The following is a 15636-nucleotide window of genomic DNA, read 5'->3' as shown; positions in this document are numbered from 1 at the left end:
CAAGGTGTGGGGACATGCTAGATGGGACAATGCTGAGATTTTTAGTGTGGGTTGAAGGGGATGTTCCCAGAAATGGGCTCTCTGAAGGCTGGGATTGGGTAGTGACCTGCTCATTCTCTGTCCTGTACCCCCTCCCATACACGGCAGGACTCACGGCCTGGCCCTGCTCCTTGCCCGCCTGAGATGGGTGGTCCAGAGGGGGTCTCAGACATGGGTCACACAGGCACACATAGTCCTCTTTGGGGCAGGAGAGCTTGGAAGATTTGGTGTTTGGGCTCAAGGATCTCAGCTGGGGAGCTGAGGTCTGAAGGGTGAAGGAAACATGGGCCGGGGAGAGAGTGTCGGACAGCAGGAGCAGGTGCCAAGGCTCAGGGCAGGCGGCAGCGAGGCTTCAAGGAGCAAGGGAAGGCCAGATGCGCTGGAGCAGATTGCAGCAGGAGGGCGGGAAATGAGGCTGGAGAGGGGCCCTGGAGGCTGCATGGAAGACGCCGGCCTTGATCCCAGCAGGAGTGGGAGGCTGCGCAGGCCTTCGCAGAGATATCGTCAGGACTCCTGAGAGCTCCCTGCACATTACCTGGAGTGTCCTTCTCAGGCATCAGATCTGTATGACTTCAAAAGTAGTTTCTCCACATTGTCAGAGTTTATACTGTGCTGCTGGGAAGTTGCATCACATCTGTATCAGCAGCAAAGTTTCACTCAAAGCCATTTTCTTTCTTTCTTTTGTATTTTATTTTATTATTTCTTTTTAAAAATAGAGACAGGGATTTCACTATGTAGCCCAGGTTGGTCTGGAACTCCTGGGCTCAAGCAATCCTCCCGCCTCAGCCTCCCAAAGTGCTGGGATTACAGACATGAGCCACTACGCCCAGGTTCAAAGCTGTTTTCATTCTGACCGACATGGTCAGTGTCCCCAGCCCCAGGGGAGCCTGTCTGGGCTCTGGGACCCTGGTCTCTACTGTGTCCTGGCCATCTCCGCTTGTAGGTCCTGGGGTGATACCTGGCTTCTGCCTGGAGCCCCTCTTGTGCCTTTTTTCCTCCTTAAGAGGCGTGGTATAGAGCCTCCCGGTGAGTGGAACCTGGGCCCCACCCATCCCATGCTCTGTGCAGGTCCCAGAGCTGGACAGTGTGGGCAGCCTGAGACCCCCTGCCCTTCCCTGCATGTGTTCAGAGGTGCTCGGCGCCCGCTGGCTTCTGTGTGGCGCTGGGCATTTCTGCTGTGGAGCACACCTAGCCTCTGTGGGTGCCCCCTCCGCAGTCCCGCCTCCCCACCGTCTCCACGGCACTGTCCTCCATGACGGGCTCGGCTGGCTGCCTGGTGTTTGTGGGATCCAGGTGGAAACATGGAGGGAAAGCAAACAGGTAGAGAAATAGAAAGAGGATGAGGATGAGCACATTTTGCTGTTAAACATCATCCCCCCCTCTTTTTTTTTTTTTTGCTGTTTATTTCTCTATATTTTTTCTGCATGTTATTTTGCATCCAACATTGCATATTGATTCTTTTCCACTGAATGTACCAAACATTTTCCATCTCATTATAACCATCCAAACTCTTCATATGTATTTATAAATAGTGGCCACAGGGAACTACCTGGTGCCTGAAGCTTTCCCACATACCAGGTTCCGGCCAGGGGATGCATCTCACACCCTGTGAATGCTGCTCTCTCCTTATTTCTCCTGAAACATGGACATGGTTTGGACCAGCTGCTGACGGAGTCTGGGAGGGGTGAGGCCGGGCAGAAAGATGAGTTTGACTTCATCCCTTTCCAGAAGAGGGGAAGGTAGGAGGATGCCCCATCCACCTTCCAGAAGGCGGTTCCTTGCAGTCACCCTCCCCTAGTGCTGGGTTCTCTGCTTCTCCATTTGTCAGAGATGAGTCTGCCTCCCCCCTGGCTCCCCGTGTCCCTGCCACCCCCACAATCGCTGACCGTGACTTCCTTTTGTCCCTGGCAGAGGAGAATGAGGAGCGCACGATGATCGACCCCACTTCCAAGGAAGACCCCAAGTTCAAGGAACTGGTCAAGGTAAGGAGCTCCGTCTTGGCTGGAATCTTCCTCTTAGGGCGAGGCCTTGGCTTTGGGGTTCAGGGCTCTCGTGGACAAAGGGAGCTAAACCTGGGGCTCCTGAAAGGACGCTGGTGCTGCGTGAGAAGGTGGGCAGACGTGTTGGCAGGGGAGGACGGCAAGGCAGGGAGGATCCAGCCCAAAGTGCCAAGCGCCTCCCATGTGCCCTGCTCGGCTGAGGCTTTAATGACCAGGCTTGTGAACTCTTCGCTGGACGGAGCTCGGCAGGAGGGGATTTTAGGATTAGGAATGAGTGCTGGCATGAGCTAGTGTAGTACCTTACAGAGGGAGTTGGAACTCCGTCTGGAGCCTGGTGGGATCTAGATTCAGATTTGACCCTGAAAAGCAGGAGGGTGACCCCTCTGGCCACTCCTGCCGAGGAGCTGTGTGATGTTGATGCCTGCGCGGAGTGGACGGTCAGTTTCCACCACGTCTGGAGGCGTGAATCCCAGCTGGGTGAGGAACCTGGCTGCCCTGCTCCCAGAAGTCAGGGAACAGTGAGGGAAGGGACCCGTGGTGCTGGCCTTCTTGGGCAGTGGCTGTCCTTCTCCAGTGTGGCTCCTGCTTTCCGTGAGGCAGTGCTTGTGTGGGTCCAAGGACAGATTTCAGTTTTGGTTGCTCTGATCTAAACCACGGTAGGGCTTGAGAGGGAATCCCGTGAAGAGGAGAGGCTGTGGGCTCCGCCTGACCCTGGTGAACCCAGGGCGGGCTCTTGGGCAGACAGCCGTGGCAGACACTTGGCTTCCACAGCCCGCGGCCAGCTTGGGCACCCCGGGATTCATGAAAATGCTGATGGTGACAGTGTCTGCCAGAAACAGACATTTTTCTACTAAAAGTGCTTTTTAAAAAGCTTCTCCATCTTCACCACCGCAATGGACCTGACGCTGGGCTGTACAACTGTGTTTTCATGAGGGCTCATTCAGAATAAGTAAAATGGCTTGCAAGTTGTATTCTTTTAAAATTTACATTGAGGCCGGGCGCAGTGGCTCCTGCCTGTAATCCCAGTACTTTGGGAGGCCAAGGCAGGTGGATCACCTGAGGTCAGGAGTTTGAGACCAGCCTGGTCAACATGGTGAAACCCTGTCTCTACTAAAAATACAAAAAATTTGCCAGCCATGGTGGTGGGTGCCTGTAATCCCAACTACTCGGGAGGCTGAGGCAGGAGAATTGCTTGAACCTGAGAGGCAGAGGTTGCAGTGAGCCAAGATCTCACCACTGCACTCCAGCCTGGGCACCAAGAGCAAAACTCCGTCTCACAAAAAAACAAAACAAAGCAAAAACATTCCAAATGTCAGTTTTAGGGTCCACCCAAAGATGTTGATTCTTAATAACTTAAATTACTTAATTTGTTTTATTTTTTCCCTCTGAATACCCACTTTGTTATTTCGAACAGAAGAATGTCAATGAGGAAAGTCACTGTCTTTTAGCCACCAAAATGTTGTTCTTGGGGGATATTTAAGCAAGGGATGCATGAGAATTGTCAGGCTTCTCCAGAGAAACAGACCCAATTGTGTCAATATCTAGAGAGAGGTTTATTTTGATATTGGCTCACTTGACTACGGAGGCTGAGAAGTCCCACGACCTGCTGTCTGCAAGCTAGAAAGCTGGAGGGCCAGTGGTAGAGATACCAGCCTGCGTCTGCAGCCCTGAGCACCAGGAACAGGGTGGGAGAAGATCCAGGTGCTGGCACTAGCAGCCTGCAGCAGAGAGAGGTGAATCCCAACTTCCTCCACCTTTTTGTTCTATGGGATCAGATGAGGCCCACCCGCCTTGGGGAGGGCCGTCTGCTTTACTCCATTCACCAATTCAAATGCTCATCTCCTCTGGAAACACCCTTCCAGACACACCCAGAAACAATGTTTCACCGGCTATCTGGGCACCCCAGATCCCAGGCAAGTTGACACAGAAGATGAACCATCCCATGCACCTTTCTAAAGATTTTTTTCTTTGATTTTTGAGCAATGCTTGAGAGTTCACAAACTCCATTCACAGGATTATCTCCTTGAAACAACTCCCTGGGGAACTGTGTCATTCTTGCTTCCATGTGGAGACTCAGAGAGGTGAAGGGGCTGGGCACCATGGCTCACACCTGAAATCCCAGCACCCCGGGAGGCCAAGGTGGGGGGATCACTTGAGCCCAGGTGTTCAAGACCAGTCTGAGCAACATGGTGAAACTCTGTCTCTACAAAAAAAAAAAAAAAAAAAAAAAAAAAAAACCAAAAATTAACTGGGTGTGGTGGGAGGCACCTGTAGTCCTAGCTATTCAGGAGGCTGAGGTGGGAGGATTGCTTGAGCCCCGGAGGTCAAGGGTGCAATGAGGTATGATTATGCCTGTGAATAACCACTGCACTCTAGCCTGGGTGACAGAGCAAGACCCTGTCTCAAAAAAAAAAAAAAAAAAAAGACAGGTTTAAATAACTCCCCACCCACAGGTGCTGGGGTTAGTGGTGTGTCTGGGCTTGAATGGCTCTGTCCATTTGGTGCTGTGTTCACTGAGCCAAGTTGAATGCGGGGTCTGGTGCTGGGCCCTGGGGTTCGGGGATGGATAAGTGACTTCCCTGCTATGCAGGATTTGATTTATGTTCCTCCTAGATGTCTGCAGTGCCACCCACCCCTGCCTTTGCTGCTTTGCTGCCGAAGACCCCCAGGCTGTTTTGGCCTCGGTGGGGCGAGGGCTGGGCTGCTGCGTGTCTGCCAGCCCACCAGGGAGGGGCTGCAGTGTCTGTGGCAGCCAGGGACAAACTGGAGGGACCCATGGAGGCTCCAGCTGCTTCACATCTTCCAGGTTTCAGATTGAGAAGAAGGCCACATTGAGGGGCATGGGGTGGACTGACTGGGAAAGCTAATTAACATCCTTTGGGGCAAAGTACAACTAAGGACAGGAAGGAGCTGAGGAATAAATGCCTCTCCCCGACTTCCCTGATGTGCGCTTCTGAGACCATGGCTCATGGAGATGGGCTGCGTGGCTGAGCATCAGCTGGGTTTTCTTCTGAAGCCATAGCCAGCTCATGCACCTGCCTCACCTCCCTTCCCCTCCCTGTTGCTAGCCTAGGGTGCCCTTCCCTCAAACCCAAACCCCTGCCAAAGAAAACGCATCAGCAGTGAGCTTTGTCCTGGCTCTGTTTTGCAGGGAACCTGGGCCAGAATCATGGTCCCCAAAGATGACCATGTGATAATCCCTGGAGCCATTGACTATCATCTTACATGACAAAGGGACATGGCGGGTGTAGTTAATGACCTTGCAATGAGAAGGTCATCCTGGATGATCCAGGTGGGCCCAGTGTGTTCGCTAGTGTCTGTATAAGAGGGACATGGGGAGTTTTGACTGCACATGAACATGGCAGCTTGACCCGGGAGGCAAGGTGGTAGCTTCTGGCTCTGAAGATGGAAGAAGGGGCCACACACTAATGGATGCAGGCAGCCTCTGCCTCTAGAAGTGGAAAAGACAAAGAAATGGATTCTCCACTGGAGAACCCAGAAGGAACCCTGGAGCCTCCAGAAGGAACCAGCCCTGCTGACACCTGGATTTTAGCCCAGTGGAACAGATTTTGGACTTTGACCTCTAGGACTGCAAGAGAATCCACTGAGCTGTTGGAAGCCCCTGGATTTGTGTTAATTTGTTACAGCAGCCACAAGCAACTAACACCATCCCCTTCTCCAGGCTGCTGCCTCCAGCCGCAGATGGCGGGCCCTGGCCACTGGGGCAGGCAGGGTGGGTTTTGGTACCTGCAGTGGCAGCATCCTTGGCCGTTTCCTGGAAGGGCCAGTTGCCAGACACTGAGATGCCTGTTACTGCAACTGTCCCACCAGCCTGGAGCACGTGTTTCTGGAGACAGGCAATTTCCGGAAGGCTCCACCTGCTCTCAGACTGCAGGTTGCGTCTCAAAGCAGGCTGGCAGACGTTTTCCACTCTTGATCAATCATTTTCCAAAATAAGCATAGACACAGCAACCAGGAGAGCAACATCGGTTTGGCTGTCAGTGGTGTGTTAGTTACTGTAGTGGTGGCACAGAGGTGATGTACATTAAATATTAGTTCTCACTGACTATAGCCTTTTAAACAGAGAGGCGTGTGGGTGGAAGCAGGTGAGTTGGCTATGCTGACCCTGGGCTGCACTTGGTTGATTCTCGTTTGTCAGGTATGCAGGGGGCTCTCTGTGTGGCCAGGGGTTTTCCCTGTCTGGATTTGCTCATGTTCGTGGATTTTCAGCACCTCCTTTCTTCTGGTTTGGGAATGAGTCCGGTCCCGACTACACAAGGCCAGAGCAGCATGCATGTGTGGGTAGGGGTGAGCAGGTGTCATTCCCTGTCTCCCCTCCTCCTTCACTGCCCCGGCCACCCTGACCACCTTGCTGTTCCGAGGACACACTGAGCCAGTGCCCACTGGGCGTCAGGTGAAAGGGGACATCCCACAAGCCCACCCTCACTTCTGACACCAATGGCAAGTTCAGGATTTCCCACACTGCCCTGAGGTTTGATCACTTGCTAGAGGGACCCCCAGAACTCACTTAAAGCTGTCACACTCACAGTTATGGTTTCTGATGGTAAAGGGATACAGATGAAAATCAGCCGAGGGAAGAGTTGCCCAGGGCAGAGTTGAACGCACCCACACAGCGCCTCCACTGTCCTTTCACCATGGGGTCATGAGCAGTGTTACTCTCCCGGTGATGTGGGACAAAGCACATGCAGTATTGCCAGCCGGGGAAGTCGTCCGAGCCTCCGTGTCCAGAGTTTCTGCTGGGGCTCCCTTGTGTGGGCGTGGCTGACTGTCCACATGGCTCATCTGTCTCCAGCCCCTCCAGCAGCTGGCCGATATGGTGCATCACATAGTTACTCTCTGGCTGGCCCGAGGCCCCCAGGTAAGCAGAGGTACTTTATCTGGCAGGGCATTCCGGGGCTTAGGAGATCACCTCCCAGGGGCCGAAGTCACAGGCCCAACCTCTCTGTGGGCAAGGTTAGGTTCATTATCACATACCTGGTCTTCGGACTTTCAAAGGCCCATGCCTGGAGCTGTCTTCTCCACTTCTTTCAGTTTTCTCTCAATGCTTTCTCCTTGGAGACGTATTTCCTGCCCTGTCACTCCATCAATCTCCTCCTAACCCCAGTTACTTTTGCTTTGCTGGGCTTGCTGCTGCCTGGAGTCATTTCCTATTTACTAGTTTGTTTTTGGTCTTTCTCCTCCCCTAGAATGTAATCGTATGCTGTGAGGGACCATGACCATTCTCTTCCCAGCTAAATCCCCAGGGCTGGAGTCCTGCTGCACACGCAGAGCTAACTCATCCTTGATAGATAGTGAGAGAACCGATGGGGGTTTGTGTCAGCAGCATCGATGTGAGGTTCACACCAGGGTCTCCCAAGACGGCATGCAGCTTAGAGACAAGACAGATGTGGTTGCTTTTTGTTGTTGTTCTTGTTTTGTGGTGTTGTTTTGAGATAGGGTCTTACTCTATCGCTCTATCACCCGGGCTGGAGTGCAGTGGCATGATCTCAGCTTACTGCAACCTCTGCCTCCCAGGCTCAAGTGAGTCTCCTGCCTCAGCCTCCCAAGTAGATGGGATTATAGGCATGCACCATGACACCAGGCTAATTTTTTGTATTTTTAGTAGAGAGGGGGCTTCATCATGTTGGCCAGGCTGGTCTCAAACTCCTGACCTCAGGTGATCTGCCTGTCTTGGCCTCCCAAAGTGCTGGGATTACAGGTGTGAGCCACGGCACACCCAGCCAGATGTGGTTTTTTTTGCTCTACCCCAAACCTGTGAGATCGCAGGGAGGAGGCTCTGGGAAGAGGGGGTGAGGGTTGGGGTAAACCTGTGGATTGGATGCTGATGTAGGTGGTGCCAGGTGCTCCCTTGGGAGGAGATGGACAGTCTAGATGGTGCAGACAAAACACCTCCATCCACATTACCTGCGTAATTCTCTCTGCTTTCCAGAGCATCCTTTGTGTGCTGTGGGTTGTGATGATCTAATGCTAGTGGATTACATCTAAGTAGGCCTTAGTAGAGGCCACCTCCCAGTGGTTCCTCGGAGGCATTCGGTCCAGAACCAGATGTTTTTAGTGCAAAGCACAGACCATATGCAGGCCTGAGCAGATTAGGGGACAGACAGATCTGGCTGACATCCTGACCCACTGGATATGGTGGTGTGGCCATTGCTTGTGGCCACATTGCAGTCTTGAATGTCCCCCTTGGAAATGGGAGACATTTCCAAGGAAGTCTGGCTGATCCTCTAGTTTTCTCTCTCTGTTCTCTGTCATCTGCACTTTTTTCCTCTTGTCTTGATTGCTTGTCCTGTCTCCCCTAGTAGACACCCCCTCTGACCTCTGCTGCCTCAGGACTGTTGCTGTATAAAATATTGTGAGCTGCCCTCTGCTCCTGTTTAAAAAAAAAAAAAAAAAAAAAAAAAATTCCTTAGCTCTGGCTAAGCTAGGCACTGAGAATGAGGCCAGTCATTCAAAACTTGTCTCTGAGCATTGATTATACTCATGTATTATACTGTTAAGGGGTGAAGGTCAGCTCTGCGGTCAGCTTCCTGGATTCAAATCCCAACTCAGATTAAAGTGGGAGAATAATAGCACCAACCTGACAACCTCAAAGTGTCACTGTAAGGATAATGTTAGATCATACACTGGATCACCGGTTAGCACCGTCAGGGCAGTGCTGGGAACATGAACATGAACAGGGCAGCTCAGGAGGGAGGTGAATGGACAGATGGGCAGTGCCAGTTTGGAAGTGGGTGCATGCGTCCAGTGGGTTCAGGAGCCTGGAAGACTTATCCGAAAGTCATCTTTGCTGATGTTTCTTGCTGTATATTTTCTCTAACCTTCTCCAGCAGTGACTTGAATTACTTATGGGTGAACAGTGAATGCTGCCCAGGCAACTAGAGGTTTATAGATGAGATACTTTAAATTTTTAATGATTCTTAAAAGAGGGAGTAGCTATTCTTATGCTTTCCAGAATGAATAGCCAAGGGAAACCTATACAGTTGCGATATAAGGAGAAACCTAGACCTGGCCTTAGCCTCTAGGTCCTGGTGCGGATTCTTAGCACACAATGCCTAAAACCGTTGTGATTTCCTGAGTGATAGGAGCGTCTTTTGTTTTTCATAATGAGATCTGGGTTTATGCTAATGAGGTCACTCAGGGTGGGGGCTGGCCCTAGAGTAACCAAGCACATGATTAGAGGGTTGGGGCTATCAGTCCTACCCACCCCCAGCCTCTGGGTGGGGTGGAGAGGGGCTGGAGAGTGAATCAAATCACCAATAGCCAATGATGTAATCAGTCACGCTTACATAATGAATCCTCCACAAAACCCATCAACAGTGGGGTTCAGAGAGCTTTGGCGCTGGGAAACACACATGGAGGTGCTGGGAGGGGGACACGCAGGGAGAGGGCATGGAAGCCCCGCCTCCCCCGAACTCTGTCCTGTGCAGTATTTCTTATTAATTACACTGTCCCTGAGTTCTTTTTTTTTTTTTTTTTTTTTTTGAGATGGAGTCTCACACTGTCGGCCAGGCTACAGTGCAGTGGTGCTATCTCAGCTCACTGCAACCTCTGCCTCCCGGGTTCAAGTGATTCTTCTGCCTCAGCCTCCCAACTAACTGGGATTACAGTCACCCGCCACTACGCCCAGCTAATTTTTTGTATTTTCGTGGAGATGGGGTTTCACCATATTGCCCTGGCTGGTTGCGAACTCCTGGGCTCAGGCAATCTGCGTGCCTCAGCCTCCCAAAGTACTGGGATTACAGGCATGGGCCACCACGCCCGGCCCGCTGTGCCTGAGTTCTAACCTTTGTAGTAAGTCGGTAATCCTAAGTAAAATGCTTTTCTGAGCTCTGTGTGTTCTGGCAAATCACTGAACCTGAGGTGAGGGCCCTGATTTGTAATCAGTGGGAAGAGGCTCAGGTAGCCTGGGATTCCCTTCTGCAGCTGGTGTCTGGAATGAAGTCATTTTGGTGGGACTGAGCTCTTAGCCTGTGGGGTCAGCTCTAGGTAGTTAGTGTTAGAATCAGACTGAATTTTAGGACACCCCATTGGTATCAGATAATCAGAGAATTGCTGTTGGAATGACACATTGGGTGTCAGAAAAAAAACACAGAAAATTCCCTAAGCAGATTGGTTGAAAGCAGGCTGACTGCATGTTATCTGGGGGTGTGTCTCCCCCCAAGAGCAGGTTTCACATCTCATTCCCCTGTTGATTGGACAAGACCATTCCTGTCTTTAAGTTCTGTTTTCTTCCTCCCTTTGTCTCTGCGAAGAAAATCAGCTGCATGAATACGATCCTCTGGGCAGAAATTGGTGCTGTTGGAGCCGCACAGAGGTGCCCTCCTGTGCCCCCTGGCCCCCACCGGGCCGTGTCTCCTCCTGCCTGTTGCAATCAGCCCTCATCTGACTCTTTTTGGAAGTGATTAAAACGTAACTGTCATAGCTCTGGGGGAGACAGGCTGCAGATCCTGATTATAATTCAGAAGGATCTAAAGGAAAAGTAATTTTTTAAAAAAATTCTGGTTAAAGCAAAATCTCATAAGACGTGTGTGATGGAGTGGTATGCACGAGCACAATTAATGTATGTCCTAGACATCTTTGCCCACAGGATTCGGGGTTGGCAAATGAGTGCATCCCTAAAAATAATGACTAGTGCTATCTTTAAAAAGTCTTTTGTGGCGTAGCGGATTAAGATGGATGGCCTGGGAAGTACAGTGGCAGCATGCGCTGTGGTATCCTGGAATAAGTTGTACCTCCTCGGGGTGGCAGTGGAACTGGGCTGTGAATGGCCTTTACTTCCCAGAGAGGACTGCCATGGTCTGCTGCGTGGAATTTGATTTTAATCTTTCTGTTTGTTATTTTTGGGTTTGGTCTTGGACCGGGTTTGAGATCCAGATGTGATTTTTTTTTTCTTTTTTCAGTTTTCTTTATAGCAGCAATGTTGTCTCTTGTGTGTTTCCTAACAACACTGAGCTCTGAGCAAGGCAGCCTCTGGAACCAAATGTCTGCATGCCCAGGAGACCTTTCTAGAAAGTCCATAGGCGGTTCTGCAGTTTGAGCCCCTTCTGTGGGTCTGTGCCTGCTTTAGCCGCTGGAGATATGGCATTGAACAAAACACAGGCCCCTTCTGGGAGGAGCTGCCAGGCCAGCTGGGGAGAGAGACCTGATGAATGAAAATGAGATCACCTGGCCCGCAGGCTCCGAAGAAGACTAAGGCAGGAAACAGGACTATTTTCTCCCCACTGAATTGTCCTGGTATCCTTGTTAATATCAGTTGACTGTGACGTAAGACTTAACTTGGACGCCCCTTTCTGTTCCCTGGGTCTGTGTCAGCCTTGATGTCAGTCCCACAGTTTTGATGACTGGAGCTTTGTAGTCAAGTTTGAAACAGTGGAGTATGGGTCCTCCAGTTTTGTTCATCTTTTTCAGATTGTTCTGGCAATCCAGGAGTCCCTTGAATTTACATATGCATTTTATTTTATTATTATTATTATATTATTATTATTATATATATTTTTAGGTGGAGTCTTGCTCTGTTGCCCAGGCTGGAGTGCAGTGGTGCAATCTCGGCTCACTGCAACCTCTGCCTCCCGGGTTCTGGTGATTGTCCTGCCTCAGCCTCTCGAGTAGCTGGAATTACAGGCATACACCACCATGCCCAGCTAATTTTTATATTTTTAGTAGAGACAGGGTTTCACCATGTTGGCCAGGCTAGTCTCAATCTCCTGACCTTAAGTGATCCACCAGCCTCGGCCTCCCAAAGTGCTGGGATTACAGGCGTGAGCCATGGCACCTGGCCTATATATGGATATAAGACCTGCTTGTCAAGTTCTTTAGAAGCCATCTGGATAGTGATTAATTTGTAAAAATGATGCTTATTATCTTTTTGAACTGCCAAAGTAATATATGCTGCTGAAAACCTGGAAGACAGGAAAATTCCAACAGAAGGCAGGGCTAAATTTTTTTTTTTTTTTCATATATATCCCTTCAGGCTTCTCTGTGTTTTTCGTTTTTCCCACACAAATTTGGAATCATTCCAGAGCTAGTTAGCATCTAGGGCCACATTTGGATTAGTACGTTGGGATAAATTAGAGCTGGAATTGCTGGGTCGTATAGTGTGCACAGGGCTAGGGATTGACTTATTTTGCTTTCTGAATGAAGACTCTGAGGTCCAGATAGGTTAAGTGAGTGACTCAAGGTCACCCAACTAAAACTCTGGTGGAGCTGGGTCTTAATGCAGACCCTATGTATTCATGCCAGGCTGTATTTACACAGGCGTGTACACCAGTGGGTCAGGATTTTGGGGGTATTTTAAAATTCTGCCTGCAAAACATTTTTTTTTTTTTTTTTTGAGACAGAGTCTTGCTCTGTCGCCCAGGCTGGAGTGCAGTGTCACCATCACAGCTCACTGCAGCTTCCTCCCAGGCTCAAGCAACCCTTCTGCCTCAGACCCCCGAGTAGCTGGGACTACAGGTGTGCACTGCCACACCTGGCTAATTTTTAAAATTTTTTGTAGAGATGGGGTCTCACTTTCTTGCCCAGGGTAGTCTCAAACTCCTGGGCTCAAACCATCCTCCTGCATCAGCCTCCCAAAGTGCTAGGATTGCAGGTGTGAGCCACTGCACCAGGCAAACCCGTTTTAAAGCCATTAGCCAAAAATTATAAAAGACATGCAAAATATTATGAGTAGTCACTTATCTAGTATTTGCGGCATCTCTCGGGCTTGTGGCTTTGCTGGGAGCTCTGAGGAGGTGGAAGAGGCTCTGTCACTGGCCTTACCTGGCTGTCAAGAGCTGACTGGTTGGTGGAGGGAAGAGGTCTGCAGCCTGGGAGGCTGCAGGTGGGAAGGAGATCAGCCGGGGAGCTGGGAGGATCATGGGGAACTCCTGGTGGAAATCAGGGTGGTGAGAGAGTGGAAGCAGGCAGAGGAGGGCTTTGAAGACCAAAATGGGTACTTAGGATTGCTGCTCCGTGTGTCTGTAAACTTAGTGTTGTCTCTCGAATTTAAATGACACACTTTGAAAACAAAAAAACAAACGAAAAACAAACCCATAAAATCTCACTAAGTGCCCAGAGCAAGTTCCGGCCGGGGGGTGGGGGTGTGAGGGGTGGGGGGCAGAGCATAGATGCAGTGGTCTGGGTTCTGTGGCTGGGGAAGATGGCTTGGGGTCATTGGCTGGGTCAGTCTTCAAGAGCCACCCTGGGTGGCACTTCAGGTCTCTTGGTCTGGGGGGAATACCCTGACCCGAGCAGTTTCACGGCCCCCTCCCCATCAGCCTGGGGAAGAGTCCAGGGTCGGCCCTGTCTCCCTCCCCCCACTCCTGTCATTCTCAGTCCCCTGTGCTCAGCTCACTGGCAGGGTTCCTCCTGGCTGTCCCCTCTGCCTCCAGCACTCTTTCCTCAGGTGTCCACGCATCTCGTCCTCACCCCTTCCTGTCTCTGCTCAGATGCCGCCTGAGGCTCCCAAAACAGGGTCTCACTGTCGCCCAGGGTGGAGTGCAGTGGTGCAATCACAGCTCACTGAATCCTTGACCTCCCAGGCTCAAGTGATCCTCCTGCCACCGTGCTTGTTACAATTCCTGTAGCAACACGGATACATTGTTACTGAAGCCCTGCACCAACACAGATAGATTGTTACTAACTAAGGCCCTACACCAGCATGGATACATCGTACCTTGTTACTAAGGCCCTGCACCAACACGGACACATCGTTACTAACTAAGGCCCTGTACCAACACAGATACATTGTTACTAAGTAAAGCCCTGCACCAACACGGATACATCCCGTTACTAACTACTGAGATGCTTTATTCAGATATCCTCAGTGTCACCTGCTCTCCTTTGATGGTCTCAGGGCTCCTCCCAGGACACCACACTGCATTCAGTCCTGAGGCTTCTCTGGGCTCTGACAGTTTCTCAGACTTTCCTTGTTTCTGTTGACCTTGACAGTTTTGAGGAGTACTGCTTAGAGAGTTTGTAGACTGTCCCTCTGTTGGGGTTTGTCTGATGCTTTCTTTATAATTTGATCAGGTTGTCACTTCGGGGAGAAAGTCTGCGTGGTAAGTGCCATTTTCATCGCATATCGGGACACACCCATCTGCACACCTTTGCGATTGGCGTTGGCCTTCATCAACTGTGCAGTTGTGCTCACCCAGTTTCTCCACTGGATCTGGCTTTATTTTCCTTCCTAACAACCATCACAACCTGAAACTGTGGGCGTCCCTGTGTCTCTTGGAGTCTAGTTAGAATGTAAGGCCCTCAAGGCAGAGGCCTCATCTGTCCTGTTTGTCACCAGAGCCTGGTCCGCAGTAGTGCCTAGTAAATTAGTCCACTGAGTCACCACATCCTTACAGAGCTCTGGTGCCAGGCAGCAAGGGCTGGTGCTGGGGACAGAGCCACAAACAAGCTGGTCATAGCTCCTGGCCTCGTAGACCTTGAAGTCTAATAGGGGAGAGCCTTTCAAAGATTTGCTCCCATTGCTAATGGGACAGGATGAGACAGGGTGCTGGGGTACTGAGAGCTGTGATGGGGGATGCCGCCTGGAGGGCTGGGGTGGTCTGAGATCTGGAGGAGGGAGTGCTGCTCAGGCAGTGAGGGAGGGGTGGTATCTGGGGTAGGGGAAGTGGCGTGTGTAGAGGCCCCGTGGCACAGATGAGCTTGGGCTATTTGAAGGAACCCAGCAAGGAGGCAGGGTGTTCAGGGGTGGCTGTGGCCGTGGCCCAGGGGCAAGAGGGAGATGGGGAGGGGTGGAACCGGTTAAGAAGTGGACACAAGTGGGGTGAGAAGGTGAAGTCCGGGATCCGAGACCGGAGGATGGTGGCCTTCCTGCCTGCCTTCCTTCCTGCCTTCCCTGGAAAGGAGCATGACTGGGGTGTGGTGAGTCCTGTTAGAGAGGGTCACGGAACCCTCCCCCCCAACCCTGTGGGAGGAGCATGGCGAGGCGGGACCTGTGCTTAGAGGGTCCTGGGTTAGGGACGGCGCTGGAAGTTGCAGGAGGGCATAAACCAGCCTCGGAAGAGAGTGGGGAAGGAGAAGGGGAGCTGTCCAGGGCCCTCAGGAACACACCATGTGAGGGTCGGGGGAGTCAGGCAGGATCCCCCAAGGGAGGCTGCAGAGGGTGAAGGAGGAGGGCAGGAAGCCAGTGGGTGTGGGGGTCTGTGGGCCATGGGGGGTGGGGGAAGGCAGCTCTTTGGGAACTGAGGGGGTTCAGGTGCGGCCCTGGGACTCCCAGGCCAGTGCTCTCCCTCCCCCAGCCAGCCACCTCGCAGGGAGAGCCCGGGGTGGAAACAGGGTAGTTGGTGCTGTGCCCCGACCTTCAGAGGTGGCGTTGACAAGACCAGAATGCCACAGGGCCATGCACCTCTCCCTGCAAACTGCCCTTTAATTTATTTTTACCTCTGTTCCTTGTGGGCTTGTGTGTAAGGTTCGATATTTTTGTGTTACTGGGAAAATAGAATGTGCTTCACAGAAATTTGCCTTGTGGCCAATGTCGCAAGTTGCAGCTGTTTCAGAGTGACAGGGGATGGTATATTCTGGACTTGTGCCCTTTTGTTCATCTCTGAGAGGGGCCATAAACTCTCATTTCCGAGAGGTTACT

At 51.4% G+C, this 15636-nt stretch overlaps 1 protein-coding gene across 4 annotated transcripts in view; it reads left to right on the top strand.

Annotated features, from left to right (window-relative positions):
• PARVB (parvin beta) overlaps positions 1-15636 on the top strand; it is a 141446-nt gene that overhangs the window by 73423 nt on the left and 52387 nt on the right. For all 4 annotated transcript variants that reach the window (XM_055254021.2, XM_063622995.1, XM_055254024.2 and 1 more), the window contains exon 3: positions 1951-2021. In XM_055254021.2, the coding sequence (XP_055109996.1) occupies positions 1951-2021 (71 nt within the window). The remainder of the gene's footprint in view (positions 1-1950; positions 2022-15636) is intronic.

Source organism: Symphalangus syndactylus, chromosome 18, assembly GCF_028878055.3.
Source record: "Symphalangus syndactylus isolate Jambi chromosome 18, NHGRI_mSymSyn1-v2.1_pri, whole genome shotgun sequence".
NCBI classification, from domain to species: domain Eukaryota; kingdom Metazoa; phylum Chordata; class Mammalia; order Primates; family Hylobatidae; genus Symphalangus; species Symphalangus syndactylus.
Note: the sequence above shows the minus strand (reverse complement) of the source record. Positions and strands in the feature narration are given on the sequence as shown.